This window comes from Hippopotamus amphibius, chromosome 6, assembly GCF_030028045.1.
Source record: "Hippopotamus amphibius kiboko isolate mHipAmp2 chromosome 6, mHipAmp2.hap2, whole genome shotgun sequence".
NCBI classification, from domain to species: domain Eukaryota; kingdom Metazoa; phylum Chordata; class Mammalia; order Artiodactyla; family Hippopotamidae; genus Hippopotamus; species Hippopotamus amphibius.
This window is the reverse complement of record NC_080191.1, coordinates 168,291,448-168,312,922: the sequence shown is the minus strand read 5'-3', so window position 1 is coordinate 168,312,922 and position 21,475 is coordinate 168,291,448. Positions and strand designations below refer to the sequence as shown.

Sequence of the window (21,475 nt, the reverse complement as noted above, 5' to 3'; positions counted from 1 at the left end):
TTTGGGTAGATCTTTTGTTTGCTGTATTTTTATTCCAAGTGAAAGAATATTCTTTTCAGACTTCTCTTTCTTTAAATTCAGAAATCGAAGAGATCTTTTCTACAGACCTTGTGCCGGGAGATGTCATGGTCATTCCATTAAATGGGACAGTCATGCCTTGTGATGCAGTACTTATTAATGGTACTTGCATTGTAAATGAAAGCATGTTAACAGGTAAACTAAATTAAATGAGTAAACCCAAATGAGTTGTTTATAATGATATCAGGATTAAGTTACTGATGAAGCTATGTTGAAATTAACTATGCTGTTTATATCCTTTACTCATGAATGTGATAGCTGTTGAAGTTTGTTGTTTTTTTTTTTTTTTGAGGGAACCAAATTCTGCATTATACTCAGCTGTGGTACTAAAGCACAATGCTGGTGTTCCCTTCACCTCTTGTCCTGCTTCTGTCCATTCTTTTGACATGAGGAAATGCTTTATAGTAAGGGAAGAGGAAAGAAATCCTTTGCCCACAGCGTATTTACTTCTCACTTTGATGTGTAAAAAGGGGAAATAGAAGAGTTGATATTTTTATTAAATTGGGGAGAAATAGACTTTAAAATAACTTCCCTTTGGAAATTCACAATCTGGAGGTAGAGCTTTATATATTTTTATCATATGACTGTTTTTTAATTGTCATAGTCAATCTGGCAAGAAAGTGATTCCTATAGAATGCAATTTTAAACTGTTAAATCTGTCTTAAAACACATTCAAACACATAAATACCCCCACACACCATCGCCTTTGACACAAGAAGTGTGAATGCAACAGAGTATTAGATTTTAGTGTTAAAAGAATTTGGCTGTTTCTTACTGTTAGTGAATGACCATACTCTTCTGCCTTGCTCAGATGCCTGTTCTCTTCTTACTCGTGGCGGGGGGTGGGAGTGGGGGCGTGGCGGCGGAGGGGGGTGGTGTCAGGGAAGGGGGACATTAGGAGCGGATCGTCACGTGTCCTGTGTGTTTGGGGTTGCAGAGTGCTTTCCAGCTTATTTCTCAGGAGTAGCAGAACAGCTGCTAGGGCAACAGTAGCAACTTTGTCTTCTTATTGGAAACTTGATGCAATTGTTTCCAAATGATTACCTTTGAGTCACAGATCACTTTCAGAAATTATTGTGGAAGACAAGATTTGATATTTCTGGGTAAGGAAATTGGTAGACAAAAAGCTTATTGATTAAGCTGTATTATTCACATGTGAGAACTCTTAATAACTGTTGTCAACAGTATGACAGGATGTTTAACAACTCAAGATTTGTCTGTTTGATACTGATTTCTGTGCTTTAATTTATGAATTTTTTTTCTTCTTTTTTTTAAGGAGAAAGTGTTCCAGTGACAAAGACTAATTTGCCAAACCCTTCAGTGGACATAAAAGGAGCAGAAGATGAATTATATAGTCCAGAGACACATAGACGACACACTTTGTTTTGTGGGACAACTGTTATTCAAACTCGTTTCTACACTGGAGAACTTGTCAAAGCCATAGTAGTTAGAACAGGTAGAAAATAGTTAATCTTGTCTTGCATGATTTAGCATATTTTTTGTTTGTTTGTTTTTTGTTTGCTTGTTTTTGTTTTTTTTGTTTTTTTGGCACACGGGCTTAGTTGCTCCGAGGCATGTGGGATCTTCCTGGAGCAGGGATCGAACCTGTGTCCCCTGCATTGGCAGGCGGATTCTTAACCACTGTGCCACCTAGGAAGCCCTCATTTAGCATATTTGATGCCTCTTGAGTGTTTAAGAAGAGATTCTGTTTTGAGAGATAATTCTCGTTTTCTTATAAAAATACTATATGATCATTTTCTTCTTTAATTTTTTTTTTTAAAGGATTTAGTACTTCCAAAGGACAACTTGTCCGCTCCATATTATATCCCAAACCGACTGATTTTAAACTCTACAGAGATGCCTACTTATTTCTGCTGTGTCTTGTGGCAGTGGCTGGCATTGGATTTATCTACAGTATTATCAATAGCATTTTAAATGAGGTATGTATGTGGGACCGTTAATGGAGTTTCATTCTTAATTATCACATGTGGCTATTGGAGATTTGAAATGTAGCTAGTGAGACTGAAAAATTAAAAATTTAATTTAACTTTAAATAAAAAAGCCATATAAGATTTGTAGCTATTATGTTAGAAGGTACAGATATAGAACATCATCATCAAAGCAGAAAGTTTTGATCAGTTCCGGTTTAGATGATCTTTTATCTGTTCTCTTGTGACTTAAAAAAGGGAGGAGTGATCACATACCAAAAGCTTTATTTTTTCTTTTTTTAACCTCTGGTATATACAGCATTAAAATTATTTGTGATTACAAATAATTGAAGATATTTCTAAGGAACCTTGTCAGATTTCTTTTTTCTGTACCCTATAGAGACTAGCATAGTAGTAAGAGACAATATCTGAAAATATTTGTTGACTTTGAAGTATGTAGTGTGTGAAGTATATGGGGCTATTAAAGCAAGAATTAGCTTTAAAAATAGGTCTCATTCCACAGTCTTCTATTTTGCAGAATCTCTAAAGGGAAAAAAATTATAGATAGTTAATGCATGAATATACACACTTATTATATATAAAACTAAAAATGGCTTATAGAGTTTTCATTAAAGAAGTACCCACATTGGGTTAATAAATATTTAATATTGAGAGTCTGACATTTTTATGTTAACTATAGGTAGAAGCTAGAGATATAATTATCGAGTCTCTTGATATCATTACAATTACTGTGCCGCCTGCACTTCCTGCTGCAATGACTGCTGGCATTGTGTATGCCCAAAGAAGACTGAAAAAAGTGGGTATTTTCTGTATCAGTCCCCAAAGGATAAACATCTGTGGACAGCTGAATCTTGTTTGCTTTGACAAGGTTGGTTCAATTTCATAATCATTCTCAAAGGTCACTTTGTAGCTTTGTAAATCTAAACTATTCAGATTAATAGTTTCTGTATTTCTTTTTTTATATACATTTAAGTAATTTATTTATTTATTGGCTGCGTTGAGTCTTTGTTGCTGCACACGGGCTTTCTCAGGTTGCAGTGAGCGGGGGCTACTCTTCATTGTGGTGCACGGGCTCCTCACTGTGGTGGCTTCTCTTGCTGTGGAGCGCGGGCTCTAGGTGCGTGGGCTTCAGTAGTTGTGCACGGGCTTAGTTGCTCCGGGGCATGTGGGGTCTTTCTGGAGCAGGGCTCGAACCCGTGTCCCCTGCATTGGCAGGCGGATTCTTCACCACTGCGCTGCCTAGGAAGCCCCTAGTTTCTATATTTTTTTTTTGTTTTTTCTGTAAGGACCTGATCGCGATACAGCTGACACACAGTGTCTGCGTGTGTTTAAAGTGCAGTGGTTCTGTATTCTTTATCAGTTAATTTGCACACATTTTAAAAGAAATGTTCTTCCCATTTTTCTCTTTTTTAACTTACTTGGTACATGCATCATTTTTGTATTATTTCTTCTCATTTTTTCAATTTTGAATACTTTGGATATTGCTTTTTTGCCCAGATCTGCAATTGACTGACCATTCACGTCCAGAATTGCGCCATATAGCAGCAGCAGCAGCAGCAGTAGTAAAGTGTATCTGCTCTTTCATCTTTTTAACAGAATAGGTTCTATACAGATACAGTTACTGGAATGTTATTGCTGTAAAGTACATACGTTTAGTGTTTGCTCCATGATTTTATTGAATGTGTTACAAAATTATGAAAGACACTGACTGTGATTTTATGTGAAAATGGCAAATTTTGTGCCTGTGTGAAATTTATCTTGCCTCTTACAAAGGGTTCTTCTTTCCTCACCTGAAATGAGTTTTCCTAAAAATTGAGAGAATTAAACCTTGACCAAAAAACCTTCCATCTGGCTCTTCTGGGTAACTGATATGATAAGAATTTGATTTTTGTGCATCTCCATTATGAAAGAAAAAAATGTGATATATATTTTATTAAGGAAAAAGAAAAAGGTCATATCCCATGACTGTGTTTCATGTGAATCTGTTCAGAAACTTAAAATTTTGTTTAATCTTTTCTGGAGATGTTTTTAAACTTTTTAAGCAGACACAAAAGTGGAGAAAAAGATGCAAGTATAATAAACCCTCATTTGCCCATTATCCAGCTTAAGCAGTTACCAACATTTTGTCAGTCTTACTTCACTGTGCCTCATTTTGAAGGTGGCAGCACCAGACATTATATTACTTCATCCATGTACTTTGGTGTATCGCTCTAGAAGATAGTGTTTTTAAAAAAACATTACCACAGTACCATTATCACTGCTTACTACACTTAACAAAATTGACAGTTCCTTAGTATTACCTAATATCCAATTCGTATTCAGGTTTGCCTGCCTTTCTCAGAAATGTCTCAGATTTTTACAATTTGTGTTTTCAGTCAGAATCTAAATAAGGATTGCATTGGTTACAATTAATCTGGGACCGTTGTTTTTCTTACCTCTCTTTCCCAGTCGTCTTGTTGAGGAAACCAGGCTGGCTGATTGCAACCTCTTGATGTCATTTAATTTGTTCCTCTTCCCTTTTTTGGCTCCCTACGCCCTAGTCTCTTCCTCCTGTGTTGGCATCCTTTATTGATTGATAGGTTGATTGGTGAATTGTTTCACTGTTTAATAATATAAGCACATAAGTACACAATTCTACACATATCTCCCCCACCCCGCCCCACCCATGTAAGAGGAACTGTACCATAGGGAGTGTTCTGCGCCCTTTTCCTCACTTTTTGTCCTAAAAGTTATTCTCTGTTAGTACACACACAGAGATCTTGCTTATCTCCCTCCCCCTTTTGCAGCTGTATAGCTATATGTCGATGTAGCATAGCTTTTCATGATTTTGTAAATGTGTGCTTTTTTCTTCTTTGTTTTAAAGACTGGAACTCTTACTGAAGATGGTTTAGATCTTTGGGGGATTCAACGAGTGGAAAATACACGGTAATTATTAGCTAGACTTGATCATTTATTAGTTAATTTTTATTTATTTTTTAATTTATTCATTTATTTGACTATGTTGGGTCTTTGTTGCTGTGCATGGGCTCTCTGATTGCAGTGAGCAGGGGCTACTCTTTGTTGCGGTGCAAGGGCTTCTCCTTGCAGTGGCTTCTCTTGTTGTGGAGCACGGACTGTAGGCACACAGGCTCAGTAGTCGTGGTGTGCGGGCTTAGTTGCTCCGTGGCATGTGGAATCTTCTGGGACCAGGGATTGAACCCGTGTCTCCTGCGTTGGTGGGCAGATTCTTAACCACTGCGCCACCAGGGAAGTCCCTATTAGTTAATTTTTAATGAATATTTTAATATATGAAACATTCAAACATAGAAAGTAATATAGTAGATAGCTGTGTACCCACTACTAAGAATAAATAGTTGACATTTTGCCATATTTGCTTCAGATCTCCTAAAAGCTTTAAAACATTACAGATATTGCTAAAATCTTAACCTGTCCCTTTCTCTGTCCCTACCATCATTCTGAAGTTGTTATCTTTGCATGTTTTTATATTTTTACTTCATCTATATCTACCCTTAAACAAGATATATCTATAAATAAATATACACAACTGATATGCACTGCATGTGTTTCTGCTGCTTTTTTGCCTCATAACTTTGTTTTCAAGATTCATCCATGTGGATATGTATAGATTCAATTTATTAATCTTAACTGTTGTTTAGTATGCCATTATGTGATTAAATCATAATATTTGTTCTTCAGCTCTAAGGGACGGTTTTATTTTTTCTTCCTTTTTCCTTCCACTTTCACAGTGTCATAATTAAAATTCTTAGGCTCACAAGTTCTGTGAGCATGTGGTTTGAGTTCCAGTACACCAGCTTCTTAAAAGTGTCGTTGCTGGATCACACAGCACGTGCATGGCCGCAGCTGCAGTAGGTACCGTCTAGGTGCTCTGTATGTGATGGTGCTCACTCACACTCCGTCCCTCAGTGGGTGAGAGAGCCTGTTGCTCCATGTCCTTGCCAAACTTGCCATTGTCAGGCTTCTGACTTTTCCAGGTGGATAGACAGGAAGTGGTATTTCATTGTGGCTTTGTTTGGAGTTTCTTTATTACTTACAAAGCTGAGCGTACCTTCACTCTGTATATTGTCAGTTTATACCCTGATTTCTTTAGTGGTGGTGTTTGTCTTCATTGTGTTCACTTGTTAGAAGTCCTCTTGTGTTTTCTGGGTGATCGTCTTTTTCAGTACTATGGGTTGTAAAAATATTTCACCAGTCTCTGTTTCATCTTTTTACTTTGTTTTTGCTGTCTTTTGATGCTTAAAAGTTTTGCTACCATGGTTGTGTTTTCTTTTTTTTCTTCCTCTCAAAAGTCTGTGGGATTTTGGTTTATACAGTCTGAGAGATTATTGTTTGGTTCATTTAATGTCAGATCTGACACATCTTCTTGGTAATTAGCATGTCACTTTGTGCCATACCCCTAACGATGCATCGTCTTAAATTCTCGTTCATCTAATATTTGTATAGTTACACACCAGCTTGCTCTTGCCTGATGTTTGCCTAGTATATCTTTTTTTCCCATCTCTTGACTTTACAGTCTTTCTGTGCCATTGTGTTCACATTTACTGTGATTTCAGACACATTTGAAATTGTTTGTACCATCCCTGACCCCAATTCCCATACACATTCTCTCATATTTCTCTCATTTTCTCAGAATTTATACATTCTGATCTTTTGCTACTTGTCTTTAAGTTATTAATATTCATATTTAGAGTCTAAAGTCCTGGGTGTCTTTATTAGTTTCTAACCCTCCCCCCCCCCCCAACCCCATGGACTGTAGACTTTTACTTTCACTTCCCTTTTTATATTTATTTGTTGCATAACATTTTATGATTTTGGTTTTGTGCAGTCTACATGCTACAATTTACCTAGGTTTATGGATACCTTGCTAACCATTGCTTCTTGTATCCCATTCCTCTGGATTAAATTGCCATCTTCTGTAACTAACATTTGTTAGTAGATCTTTATTTCATTCTCTCTCTTGAATGATGGTGTAACTGTATATAGATTCCTAGGTTGACAGCTGTGTTCCCTCAGCACCCTAAAGATGTTATTCCATTTCTCCTGACTTCTTTTGTTATTGCTATTGAGACATCTTAGTCTTCTTTAGTAATTTTTTTTCTCCTTTGTTTAAAAAAATTACTTCTTTATGCTTGATTTCTGCAATTTTACCATGATCTTTTTGTTTGTGCAGGACTCATTTTGCTTCTTGATTCCAAAGATTCATGCTTTTCATAAATTCTGGAAAATTTTTAGCCTCTTTCTGTTCCGTTGTGGCTTTTCCCCCATTCTTTGTTTTCTCTCCATCTGGGAATCCTAACTGTATCCTCGACAAGAAATTTCATTTGGTTCTTTCCAAATCTGCCTCTCCCCTTCACCCCGCCATGGTGTCTTGTTCTTTTTCTAAGTCTGTAATTTTAAAATGCCTTCTTTGCATTCTTTCAGCTTGCCATTCTGTTATCTCAAGTTCATGGGATTCTAGTTCTATGTTTGTTTTGTCTGATGAGGTGTGGGAATTGTTTCCTGGTTCGTTTTTAAATTATGGACTCATCCTTAGCAGGATTTTTCTGTGAGTCTTCTTTGTGACTGTGTTGTGGGAGCTCCTCTCTAGAGAGTTTAGACTTCACTTGGCCAAAAGGAGTATCAGTGGTGCCAGACAAGCTTTACTGTTACTTTCACAACTTGGGGATTTCTGGGCCAGGCAGTAGCATATATTCAAGCCCAAATCCCATCCTGAGTAGCGTAATGGTTTAGAGTTTAGGCCCTGACACCAGACCTCTTGTGTTTGAAGCCTTGCTTTGCCACTTACGTGCTGTGCCTTGGCAAGTCACTTAGCTGCTCTGCTGCAGTTTCCTCACCTGTAGAATGAGTGAATGAAATGCCTCCTGCGGCGTAAGGACGAGATGAGCCGAGTAAGTTTCAGTTCTGGAGCAGTGCCTGATGCATAGTGAACATATTATACAGATAGCAACTATTTTCTTGAACTCTGAGTGGGGGAAAAGAGAGAAGCTTATTCTTAGTTTTGCCTGTGTCTGTGGGGAAATTTTTTCTAGTATACTCTTTCTCCAAGGGTGTAGTTCTTCAAGAACACTGGCAATTTTGGGTGAGAGGGGTTCTCTCAGTTCCAGCTCCACACTTTGTATGTGGCCAGGATGTGGTTACTAACACCCAAGGCCCTAAGGGTGGTGAGATGGCTCCCCTCCTTTTTCCTTCTCGCCCAGGCAGTTGCAGCATCTGTTTAAGGTCACACCCCTCTGGCTTTCCTTTCCCTGATTCTGGCGCTTGAAATTTTCCCTTTCTTAAGAGCCCAGTTTTGCGTTTGAAAGGTAATATGTTACACATTCATTTTATGTTTTTACAAGAGAGTTTTTATGTGTTCTAATTTGCAGTAGGTCCATAGGCAGGAGTTTTAATTATTGTTTAGTATGTAGTATTTTCTATACTATTGTGTCTGGTCTAGTTATTCAGAATCTAAGATAATACTGTATTTTAGTCATGTATAATAATTTTCATGGAAGAAAGTGGTTTTATTTTTTTTTTTAAGTTCTTTGTTGGAATATAATTGCTCTACAGTGTTGTGCCAGTTTTTTGCTGTACAACAAAGTGAATCAGCTGTATTTATACATATATCCCCATCTCCCCCTCCCTCCTGCGACTCCTTCCCACCCTCCCTGTCCCAGCCCTCTAAGTCATAAGAAAATGTTTTTGAATGTCAAAATCTATAGTGAAAATTAATACATGTATAAATGCAAACATTTTATTTCTACTTTTTAAAATAATGAAACCTGAAAAGGCCTCCAGTCTTTGGATTTATGACTAATTCAGTGCATTTTCTGTATAGTTTTCTTTTGCCAGAAGAAAAGGTTTGCAGTGAGCTGTTGGTAAAGTCTCAGTTTGTTGCTTGTATGGCAACTTGTCATTCACTTACAAAAATTGAAGGAGTGCTTTCTGGTGATCCACTTGATTTGAAGATGTTTGAAGCCATCAGATGGGTAAGTTCAGTGTTTTAAAGTAAAATTAATTAACTTTAGGAAAATAGTAAAAATTAACTTGCCGAAGAATTGTTTCTTCAAGTTGTTTTGACAATGGTCTGTATTGTACCATAAAAGGAACTGTGTAATTTCTAAAGATACATCACTGGAGAGATATTTATAATTGTGTAAAAAGTCTATATAGTTAAATTGACTCATTCAAACGACCTTTAATAGAGGATGACCTGTATCAGTATCTTGAGGCAGTAGGTCTAAGTCAGTAAGATGATCTCAGTGACAAAGTTCATTGGCCGTGGGGAAAACGTATAGGGTGGTCATGTGTCTTCAGTGTTGTTTTGTCCCCATATTGTACTTCCTGTGTCCTTACTCTCACACACACACATAGACATGCGTGCACAGAATTTTCTATTTTTTTTTTACTTTTCTGCTTGTTTTGTCATTGATTATTTAATTTCTGAGTGCTTGCTTACATTCTCTGGTGGTTAGCATTTTCCTGCATCCAGTTCTTCTCTTGAAGATTTAATAATAGTTTGTTTTTAAAGTTCCCTTCTTGCTTCTGAATTTTTTATGTTCTCTGGGTCAGGTTTTCTACCCCTTCCTATATTCATCTTCTCCTTTATGTTTTTTAAAAAAAATGAGGTGTCACTGACATCTCCTTCATGCTTTTCGTTTTCGTTATACATCTTGATGGTACTTTCATATTTAAGGATGAAGATCTGACTTGATAGTTCTGGGTCGCTGCAACAAGGTGTTTCTCCTTGTTCATATGTACGTTGGTCTGTTTTTCTGAGACGTGTCCTCCCTGAGTGGGGAGGCTGACTGGGGGAGCCTGCTGTGTGTTGAGGGTGGGGCCCCCCCAGCAGGCATTCTTCAGGTTCAGGGGAGCAGCAGTGATTTTTTTTTTCCTTAATTAATTTACTTTATTGGCTGTGTTGGGTCTTTTTTGCTACGCGCAGGCTTTCTTTTGCCCAAAGCAATGAACAGAAAAATACTAAAAGCCACTATTCAAGAACAATTTCCTCAAACATAAGAGATCTGAAATCGATATTGAAAAGGCCTACCAGATACCTGGGAAAATTGACCCAGATGGCCAATACCCAGATATATGCTAATAAAACCATAGGAGTTTAAAGAAGAAAAAATAAGTCCTGTGGGCATCCAAGGAAAATAACAAATCCCTTGTAAAGGGAGGAAAATCAGAATGCCATCACTGCTCTTTGTTGTGGTGCACGGGCCCTCATTGCCGTGACTTCTCTTGTTGCGGAGCACGGGCTCTTAGGCACATGGGCTTCCGTCGTTGCAGTACATGGGCTCCGTCGTTGTGGCGCACAGGCTGTAGAGCGCAGGCTCCATCGTTGTGGCGCACGGGCTTCGCTGCTCCGCGGCGTGTGGGATCTTCCCGGAGCAGGGATCGAACGCGTGTCCGCTGCACTGGCAGGCGGGTTCTCAGCCACGGTGCCGCCTAGGAAGCCCAGCAGCCGTGATCTTTAGGCTGCTTTCCCCGCCCTCTCTCACGGGGCTTGTACAAGCAGTCCTCTGGAATGCTGCCCCTCACATTAGCAGCCTTTCCTTTTCTCCGGTGGGTAGTCTGTATTACTAGAGCATGACTCCTGGTTTTGTCTTTTTTATTTTTTATTTTTTTGCTTTGCTCAGCTGTTCTGGTGAGAAGAGATGTTCCCGCCTCTCCCGTATGGTCCTTTTTGTGTTTATTCCGGGCTGCTGTTTCCTTCATTGCTGTATCCATCAGTGTGTTTCAGTTCTCCCTGCGTTGCTTTCTGTTTACTTTTTCAGGATTATTTCTTTTTTGTGTGTTTTGTTAATATTTTGAAAGGGAGGGAGATGAATGAAGAAGTACTCTCATCTTCTTAAAGCCCACAATAAGTACTCATTAGACAAAGTACAGGTGATTCATCTCTGATAGTCTCGAAAGCTTTTCTCCAACTGAATAGATTTTGAGTAGATTTTTTGTTCTGCATGTGAATCTTTTAAAAAGTGGGCTAAATAAGTAAGGTTGTATAATAGCATGGTTTTTTTTTTTTTTAGGACTTTTATTGAGATACAGATGACATGCAATAAACTGCATATATTTAAAGTGTACAATTTGTTATGTTTTTTCTTATTAGTAATGTGTATATGGCAATCCCAATCTCCCAATTCATAACCCCCCCCACCCTGCCCCTTTCCCTGCTTGGGTCCATGTTTGTTCTCTACATCTGTGTCTCTGTTGCTTAATAGCATGCTTGTTTAACTCTGAGGTGCTTTGATGCTTGATCTTACCACAGAGTACCTGTGGAATATTTTTACATAACTGGGCACTAGTATTATTTGACATGGTTCATACCATGTAAGATGCATCCCAGTTTCAGAGGTGTTAAACTGTTTCTTAAGAATTGTGTAAAAATGGCTGATTGGACACTGCTCTCTTCCCCTTCATTTTCCCATTGATGATTCCTGCAGTTATAGAGATAAATTAGTTTATTGCTTTTTATATGTCTTTAATACAAGTTTTTGATTGGATTTTTCATCAAAAATACTTTAAAATTAAATTTCAAGGAGTTAGGGTAGTAGTACTTGAATTAGACATGCTCAGGCTGGGCAACTAAATTCACACCTCTGTTCCTCAGTGTGCTCTTGACCCAGTGGTTCTGCTAAGCGTATCTGAGCGCCACATATTTTTGAATCTTCTTTCGTTAGCAGAGGGAATCCCTGGATGATAGACTGACAATTGTTGGAACTGCAAGGACTTTCTGTACTTTGCAGGACTAGTCTCTAAACCCAGCTGGTTGTAGGAGCAAAATTAGAGAAGTTTTTCTCTGTATCTTTAGTCTGCTAACCTCTGCCTCCCCTCTGCCATGGGTTGCTAGGACTTTTTTTAAATTTAATTTAATTTAATTTTTTTATTTTTATTTTTTAATTAATTTTATCGGTTGTGTTGGATCTTTTTTGCTGTGCACGGGCTTTCTTTTTAGTTGCGGTGAGTGGGGGCTACTCTTCACTGTGGTGCGTGGGCCCTCATTGCTGTGGCTTCTCTTATTGCGGAACACGGGCTCTAGGCACGTGGGCTTCAGTAGTTGCAGCACATGGGCTCGATAATTGTGGCTCACAGGCCCTAAAGCGCAGGCTCAATAGTTGTGGTGCACAGGCTTAGTTGCTCTGCGGCATGTGGGATCTTCCTGGAGCAGGCATCGCACCTGTGTCCCCTGCATTGGCAGGTGGATTCTCAGCCACTGTGCCACCTGGGAAGCCTGGTTGCTAGGACTTTAACTAGCTTTGTTTATATTTTGTTTTACTTTTTTTTTTTTTTTAAACTTAACTGAACATAGCCATAATGTTTCATTTTAAAATGGAAACAGTGAATTAAATTTATGAATTTCATGAATCAACGCGTTGAATATTTTCCTTTCAGTTTCTGGAAGAAGCAACTGAAGAGGAAACAGCACTTCATAATCGGATTATGCCCACTGTGGTTCGTCCTCCAAAACAGCTGCTTCCTGAATCTACACCTGCAGGAAACCAAGAAATGGTACGGAATTGTTTTACACTAGGTAATACTGCTGGTGCTCACATTTTGTCCTCATTTTAAAATGTTGCTGGAAGATGAAGTCACATGTCCTTTTTTTAACACTAATACAGACATGACTATGTTTACTGCATTTATCAGAAACTACACCTGGTGTTTTGCAGGCATTCTATGTAAAACATTGAGATTTAATTCTCAGTACTATTAATTTTCACTTTTATTTACTGAGCTTCTTAGTGCCTTGTGATTTAGATACATGGTGGTTAAAACCTTTTAAATTACATCTATATTCCTAGGACTTAATAAAAAGAAGATGTGAAAGGCTGTATTTTTAAGTTAATTTTAAAATATGTCCCTCTTAGTTTATTTTAGAACTGAATATGTTAATATTTCTAGGGTAGCAGAATGTTTTAAAATACTCGAGTATACTTCTTTTTAGAAATGAGAGGTGGTAGAGAAGCAATCGTAAAACCTGACTTTGAAATATTCAGAATTCTTTGCTGTTTTCCAAATAATGTTTTGTGAATGTGTGGTTGACATTTTTTTTAGCTTGAGTGTGTTAATGGACTTAATCTGTACTAGCACTTTATTCTTTTTGTCTTGTTTTATTTTTAGGAGCTGTTTGAACTTCCAGTAAGTGAAGAATGTTTACTTGTTACCTAAGTATATCTTAACAAAATTTTTTTTAAATTGATATACTTCTGTATCTGTTTTAATGCTTAAAAAATACTAAATGGTTTGTGCATCTTTTGAAATTATGTAGGCTGTTTATGAGATAGGAATCGTTCGCCAGTTCCCCTTTTCTTCTGCTTTGCAACGTATGAGTGTGGTTGCGAGGGTGCTAGGGGACAGAAAGATGGACGCCTACATGAAAGGGGCACCGGAGGTCATTGCCAGTCTTTGTAAACCCGAAACAGGTAAGGAAGCAGCTAGGTTTTGAGTGAAACGCTGGTATTTGTGTAAGCCTGTAGTCCCAATTCTAACAGGGACCTTTATTTTCTCCTTTTTAAAAGTTCCTGTTGATTTTGAAAAAGTTTTAGAAGATTACACCAAACAGGGCTTCCGTGTGATTGCTCTTGCACACAGAAAATTAGAGTCAAAACTGACATGGCATAAAGTGCAGAATATTAGCAGGTAAGATTGATGAATGGTTTTTCTACAGTTTTTCCAATAAGGCATCATTTATGTTTATAGAAGTCTTGTGTAATAATTTATATTCAATTTACTATTTATTTATTAGGTATTGGATATATGCAAGTATATAACATAATTCAATGTTTTAGGCAATTGAGATAAAAGGACAGCTCTGAAACTATTGATACTTTTCATTTACTTGTTGAATATTTATTGAGTGCCTGCTGTGTGTCATGCGTGTTCTAGGAACACAGTTATGTTTTTGGTAAATGTAATCCTCCAGAAGTTTGTTTGTCTCCAGTGATCTGCAGTTACTCCTCGGTATCTGTAGGGCACTGGCTCCAGCACCTGCTGTGCGGATTCAGCTGTGGGCCTTGTAGTGCTATAGTATTTCCTGAAAAACATCTGTGTGCAGGTGAACCCACACAGTTCAAACTGTGCTGTTCAAGGGTCAGCTCTACTTGCTTTTGCCCAGTAGTTGAAATGAAAAGCGCTAATTTGATCAGAATATCATGAGTCACAATAACCACACCCGCCATCCTCACCCCCAAAAGTGAGATGGCCATTACCAGCAGCACGTTTACTTCCAGTTATAACTGTGGGTTTCACAGTCAAGGATTGTTACTTACTATCACTGATATAGACTGACGTTTTGAAGATAACACTTCGGTTTAGGAATATTTTGTGGCGTACCTAGCATTTTGTAAGCAGAAAGAAATATTTATTGGTTATCGTGCTAATTCTGCCCATCAAATAGACTTTTCTTCTCACATCCCCGCTGCCATTGTCTCTAATTCAGGGACACAGCTCTATTCTCCAGTCTTTCCTATATCTAATCTCTGTACCACACTGCGTCTACAGAGGGCTCTTCAGCATTCAAATCTAATACCAGTCTCCTGCCTGGAACTCTCATACCTGGCTCCCATCACCCACCGGCGGAGTTCACAATCAAGGGTATGAATCAGGAAAGAAACACAAAGCACATGCTTAGTTTAAAAAAAAAAAAGATAAATGATACAAACAGATAATTACCAGAAAAAAAGACATGCAAATGGCCACTGAACACTTGAAAATGGTAAGATGTTTCAGTTCTTGGGGGCCACAACAAGACATGACTTCTATCCTAAGGTTTACAGAATTGAAAAGATTGATGATACCAAGGGTTAGCGAAGACTTGAGGAAGTTTTAACAACATACTGCTACTGCACTATCGTAAATTCAGAAAGAACGTGCATAATACCTATCAAAATCTAAATTTGCTTATACAGTTTGACTCAGAAAATGCAGTTCTAGGAATCCAGCCTAAAGAAATATTTCTATGTGAGCATAAGGTTCAAGTTTAAATAGTATAAAGAACATAAGGTAGTGGTTAAATCATGAAGTATTACTACTTAGGTGAATTATTCCAAGTGCATTATGTGAAAAGGGTAGGACAGTGTTTATAGTACAGTCCTGTTTTTCTGGATGAGAACTAAAGGAGTAGAGTGGATAGCCAAATAATAACTGAAAGGGAAAACAACCTTAGGAATTCTACCTATTTGAACAGAATACTGGGGGAATGTGGTCTAAGCAAGGACATTAAAAAACAAAAACAAACAACAGGAAGCAGATGGTCTGACGCATGTGTGTGATTGGGAGCCACACGTGGAAAATGTTATTTTGATTATGTGTCTTTCTCTACAACTCTGCCTTTTACCACCCCTCCTCCCCCACCTTAAAGATGGAGAATTGAGTTGCCTGTGGCTCTTGAGCCTTTCAGTTATAGCTATGGGTTAGGCATCCTTCCATGCCTTGGACAGGCTTTTCCATCTGCCCAGAATACCCTACCTTCCTTATCAACCCTGCTCTCTCTCTGCTCCCCTTCCGCATCTTTCAGCCAGGATCTTCTCTGTGTTTCCATTCTACCTGTAGGAACAGGTTTTGGCATTTCTCTTACCTTGAACCTGTATACTTTGAATTGAATATTGTACTATTCATTAACTAGAGGGCAAGATTTCCATGACCTGTGTCATTCATAGGAGAGTTAGGAAACCAGCTACAGCCAGATACTAGTACTTCACAGGAAAATAGCTACAGAGCTTTGACCCCGTAGTTTCACATTGGTACAGCTTTGTGCTTTGAGATGCATTTTCAGGTTTCAAGGCTTATTTCTTCTGTTACCACCAGCAGTATCGTTTGTATTAAGTTTTCTAACTACTCTTTAATAACTTTACCACCCGTTGTATAAATTACATAATTTCAAAGATGTTTAGATTTCGTTGCTGTTTACTTAAGCACCCTTGTTGTTGAATTTTGTGTAGAAAAACCACTTGGTTATTCCAAGTCTGAAATTTTGGTCCCTAACTTCAAGCCCCACATTCTCCATTGAAAAGTATATTTCTGTGATGTAAATTTGATAGCTTTAGATTTTTTTAAGAGTGCAGTAATCACTGCATAGACTTCATCTTCATTGTAAAGTGCAGAAGCACATACTATTTTTGCATGATCTCTTTGCTTGCATGTCTGTTTTGCCATAGAAGGGTCTTGAGAGTAGAGATTATGCCTTTTCATCTTTGACCTTCCAGTGACTAATGCAGTACTTGGTGCAGAGTAGATAATCAGCTGTCTGAAGGAATAGCGTCCTGATAACTACTGAATATGAATATTCTAAAAGACCCATCTCTGGATCCTGAGTAGATCTCATCGCTGCTAATAGTTTTTGTATCACACTTTCAGGATCAAGAATTTGATCAAGAGTTTTATAAAATTCCTCAAAGACTTGATAATGAATGCAGTGTAACTATGGAATGTGCCTGTGGCACAGTTTCTCCTTTTCTCTTCATATTTAAATTAGAGTGTGTTGTATGGGGGATGGTAAAGAATAGATATATTTTATGGTCATTCATTTTGTAGGTAGGATACATGATGAATATTCCTTAGTACTAGAAGTGTTTAGTGTCTTACAAAGATACACATTTCCTAAGGATCTTTATATACCCGTGTTTCAAAGGGTAAAATTTAATTTCAAAATGTATTTCTTGGGAATTGTTTTTTCAATTTTAAGTTTTTTTGATGTTGAACTCATAAACTTATACATTTATGGTTTATTCAGCATATTAAATGTTTTAATTTATAATTTTTGGCTCTTTTAAATTGCCTTATCAACATAAAGTGAACGAATACCTGTTCTCTTGACTAAATCATTTTGTTAAAATTTCTTTTTCTGCAGAGATGCCATTGAGAACAACATGGACTTTATGGGATTAGTTATAATGCAGAACAAATTAAAGCGAGAAACCCCTGCAGTACTTGAAGATTTGCATAAAGCCAACATTCGCACTGTCATGGTTACAGGTTAGGCTTTATAAAAGGACACAGAAAAAAATTGAGTGTGACTCTTAGAGTTTAAGTTATCTAATACTGAGGAATGATCAGTTAGTTATAAAAGCCTACTTATTACTATTGATATTTAGCTCCATCTAATACTGCACTATTACCCTGTAACCTAAGTAATAAAATTTATTATATAGGTGCTCTATCCTACATCGCCCTATTTCAGCTCTGAATATTTTTCCAGATAGAGGACAATATACTTTGGAGGTCTAGCAAGTCTGTTTGTAATAAGTATAATAAAATAGTGAAAGGCACACTATATATATTTAATTCTGCTCTCTTTTGTTGTCTCTTTAATCATATATTTCTTAGAGCAGTTATTTTACTTTGCCTTGTGTTAGTTATCTGTAGATTTGTTTTCTCTACTAGAATATAAGATTCTTGAGAGCTAGGAATATGATTTACTTATTTTGAGGTGGTCTGTAATTTTTAGAACTGTGCCACATACATGGAAAATGATCAATAGATATTTGTTAGAATTATATTTTTATATATAAGATAATACATTTATCGTTGTTTGTGTAATAGTGAAAAGAGCCATTTTTTGGTTTCTTTCTGGACTGCTACATCTAAGTGATTCTCCTGGTATTATACTGTTGATAGTGTTAGATAATTCCTATTTCTTAGCTGTATGAAAAATGTGGCCGTCTTAAGGTTTTTTTTTTTTCTCTTAGCAAAGACTCAGATTTAAGATACTCACTTTATGGTATTTATGTGTTTAGTAAGACACATGGCAAAGGTCTGTTCACATTTTTATGTTTTAGACTCTAAGATACATCTAATACCACGCTTATTACCAGATAACTCAAGTAACCAAATTTATTAGCATTCCAGCAATTCTTGGTTCTGATGATCGTGCTTCAAAGCACTTTCTGTCTGTATCGCATGCCCTTGTTTTCCTGCCATGACAGAATATGGCATATGTCCCAAGAGAATCTGTCAGGTCATAGGAAGACACACTTGGAACTAGTGTGTGGGAACTGAGGGAAGAGACAGTAGTGCCCTTCTGCTCTGGTAGCAGTGGGCTCCCCAAACCTTCGCCTGCTTCTCCCGCACATGTGTTTTCCTCTCTTGATCTTGTCTTTACAGCATTTGTAGTTCTTTCCTTTCGTGACTGAGAAGCTGTCTGTCTTGCTTCTCCTTATACCTTGTAAAGATTCTGTTCTTGTTACTTTGCTTATCTTTTTGTTTTGTGTAATCTTGCTTTTGTAATTCACTTTTTTCTGTGATGTTACGCGCATATTCTTGTACAGATTACTACTCACTCCTACGTTATTTGAACAATATTTGTTGAGCACTGTGCCAGGGCATTGAATGGTCCCACTAGTGCAGGACTCAAAAAGATTGAGAATGTATTTGTCTTTCGGAATTGTGGGTGAGAATGTTCTATTTAGTATCTATGTGCTTCTGAATTATTTGAGGCTTCTTTTGATATATATCTGTCCTGATTTTATTATTTTTAAACTCCAAGAGCAGGGACCATACACTAACTTCATTTTGCCCAGCCCAGTCATGGAAACAATAGTAGATTCTCCGTAAGTACTTGTTGTTTAATGCATTCATGTTTCCTTTTTAATGTTAACGTATTTTCAATGTTTCGAAAATTAGGTGACAACATGTTGACTGCTATCTCTGTGGCCAGAGACTGTAGAATGATTCTACCTCAGGATAAAGTTATTATTGCCGAAGCATTACCTCCAAGGGATGGGAAAGTTGCCAAGATAAATTGGCATTATGCAGACACCCTAACACAGAGTAGGGATTCATCAGCAATTGACTCGGAGGTAATGTCAAGCAGAACTTTCTTTTCCAAAGCTTGCTTGTTTTAATTTATTCTGAAAAAATGTACATTAAAAACACAACAAAACAAAAAGTCAACAAAAACGGAAGCCTGGGCCATCTCCTCAGAGACTCTGATTCATTAGGACTGGGGCAGGTGCAGGTATCTCAGTGTTTAAATTTTGATATTTAGCCAAAGTTCAGAAGCACAGTTTTAAAGTATAAGAATCCCAAATATTTATCCTATTTGAAAAGGAGTGCTAAATGAGGCAAGTGGTCTGTAACATTCGGCTCACGCGTCATTCCAAACCAAAGCTGATACTTAGCCTTCCTTAAGGTTTGTTTTTTTAATAAGCAATATAGATTACCTTAAAATTGAATTTTTTTTTTACTTTCAATAAATGTTAAACATTCAGTGTCTTGCGTAAAACATCAAATGAAAGAATTTAGTTTTGGATCAGATATTTAAAATAGGACTGTGTTACTTGGTTTGGCTGCCTACATATTCTTCTGAATGTCTTATACACAGGCTATTCCAATTAAATTGTTCCGTGATAACTTGGAGGATCTTCAGGTGACTCGTTACCACTTCGCAATGAATGGAAAATCATTTTCGGTGATACTGGAGCATTTTCAAGACCTTGTCCCTAAGGTCAGTGACGTGGGTTCTGTGTGTGTCCACATGAATACATTGTGAACAGCATTTTACAGAAGTGTGTGTCTTTCCAGTTGATGCTGCGTGGCACTGTGTTTGCTCGTATGGCACCTGACCAGAAGACACAGTTAGTGGAAGCATTGCAAAATGTAGAGTGAGTAGCGGTGGATTTTGTTTTGGTTTGTTTGCGAGAGAGTGGGGGGTGCTTTGAGGCATGTGGGATCTTAGTTTCCCCGACCAGAGATTGAACCCGTGCTCCCTGCAGTGGAAACACAGAGTGCTAACCACTGGACCACCAGGGAGTTCCCTGTTGTTGGTTTTTAATTTTCTATGAATTGTAGTTTTGTTTTCAAAACCAGAAAAGTAACTAAAATATTTCATATATATAAACTTATCACCTGTAAGATAGGTAAGCGCCTCTTTAAAAGAGGCTCAGCTGCTTATTTATTTAGGTAAAGTACAGTATCCACCATTCCTTTTCTACCTGGTATCCACAAGGTAGAGTTCATTCACTCAGCTTGATAGACGTGATATTATACTTTTAGTAACTAATTACGTTTCAAGTTTTTAAGGGAGAAATGTTTACTGATAGCCTTAAAAATAAGTGTGCTAAAGACTCGGCAGGCCCAAGTCCTTTGTTCTAAAGATTAGGAAATCGAGGTGCCAGAGTGACAGACCGGTGGTTGCCCATCTTGTGGAAGAAATAGAGCAGTGACCTAGGTCACCTGACTTGCAGGCTTGTGCTGTTGGTAAAGCAACTTGCCTTGGTCATTGTAGTGAAAAAGATTCATTAGTTCCACTGGGGGAATCATGGTCTGTTAGCTCTTCAAAATACTGTACTGGAGGAAGTCTTAAGTTAAAAGTTGTGTATTTTAAGAAATTAATCAAAATCTTAACATAATGTTTGTTTCTTAGTTACTTTGTTGGGATGTGCGGTGACGGTGCGAATGATTGTGGTGTAAGTATCGATTCTGTGACTTGTAGTTCTTTCTGTGTCCTAAATCACATGCACAGAACTCAAGCAATTTTCTTTTTCAAACCGTTAGGCTCTGAAGAGGGCACATGGAGGCATTTCCTTATCAGAGCTCGAGGCTTCAGTGGCATCTCCCTTTACCTCCAGAACTCCGAGTATTTCCTGTGTGCCAAACCTTATCAGGTAGGATACATTATCTTCTTGTAGCTTGCTCTAATGATGTAGAAGAAAAGCCGTAGAAAGTAATAAGAATCTGTCTTAATGGCATATTAGTGTGTTCGATCGGTGACTCTTTAGCAGCAGATGGATTGCTGCTCCTTAGCTCTTCCACGTCTGCTTTGGTTGAGTTCTTTTGGTAGAAAAGTGCTTTGTTGTAACTGTTGAATGTAGATATTCATCTGTCAGGATATAATTATGGTTTGTAGGAGGCATTTCGAATACTTCTGTTCACGTGCCGACATTTGTTTTCACAGGGAAGGCCGTGCTGCTTTAATGACTTCCTTCTGTGTGTTTAAATTTATGGCTTTGTACAGCATTATACAGTACTTCAGTGTTACTCTGCTGTATTCTGTGAGTACTGACAGTGCTAACAGAGATGATACTTAGTGTTAAGATATTTAAACTAAGATATTTGAGCATATATGTTTCAGTTTGAGTGCATCCATTAATTATGGAACTTAACTAGCATCTGTAAATATTCCCTTAATTTACTGTATTTTGAGTAGCAGATTGAAAATCTCATTAATCTGGAATAGAATTTTCCTTAAGGCCAGCAACTGTGGCTTCAGCCTTGTGAGTAAAAGATGATTGTATTCTTTTTTTGCCTTTAACACAGATTGGACATCTTTTTTAGAACTCTTCAAAATGTCCAGCTGTGACACATTTTAGAATTGCAGTTAACTTTGCTGCACATTTATAAGGGAAGGCCAGAATGAGAAAAGATGTTTCAGCTGTAGTTTTAGGACTTCTAGGACTTTTATAAACAAGTGATATCCTAGGGACTCCATGGATTTTGTAGTTGAAGTGATG

The 21,475-nt window shown here is 37.6% G+C and overlaps 1 protein-coding gene across 10 annotated transcripts in view; it reads left to right on the top strand.

Annotated features, from left to right (window-relative positions):
• The window catches only part of ATP13A3 (ATPase 13A3), an 80,899-nt gene that overhangs the window by 32,990 nt on the left and 26,434 nt on the right, over positions 1-21,475 (top strand). For all 10 annotated transcript variants that reach the window (XR_009054241.1, XM_057738291.1, XM_057738293.1 and 7 more), the window contains 17 exons: positions 82-213; positions 1,355-1,534; positions 1,861-2,018; positions 2,707-2,895; positions 4,891-4,952; positions 8,863-9,013; positions 12,420-12,536; positions 13,149-13,166; positions 13,297-13,450; positions 13,547-13,667; positions 16,876-17,000; positions 18,648-18,823; positions 19,348-19,470; positions 19,548-19,627; positions 20,389-20,431; positions 20,520-20,629; positions 20,920-21,016. Coding sequence is in view for 9 of the 10 variants with exons in the window: in XM_057738291.1 (XP_057594274.1) it covers positions 82-213; positions 1,355-1,534; positions 1,861-2,018; positions 2,707-2,895; positions 4,891-4,952; positions 8,863-9,013; positions 12,420-12,536; positions 13,149-13,166; positions 13,297-13,450; positions 13,547-13,667; positions 16,876-17,000; positions 18,648-18,823; positions 19,348-19,470; positions 19,548-19,627; positions 20,389-20,431; positions 20,520-20,629; positions 20,920-21,016 (2,036 nt within the window). In the remaining variant the exon portion in view is untranslated. The remainder of the gene's footprint in view (positions 1-81; positions 214-1,354; positions 1,535-1,860; positions 2,019-2,706; positions 2,896-4,890; positions 4,953-8,862; positions 9,014-12,419; positions 12,537-13,148; positions 13,167-13,296; positions 13,451-13,546; positions 13,668-16,875; positions 17,001-18,647; positions 18,824-19,347; positions 19,471-19,547; positions 19,628-20,388; positions 20,432-20,519; positions 20,630-20,919; positions 21,017-21,475) is intronic.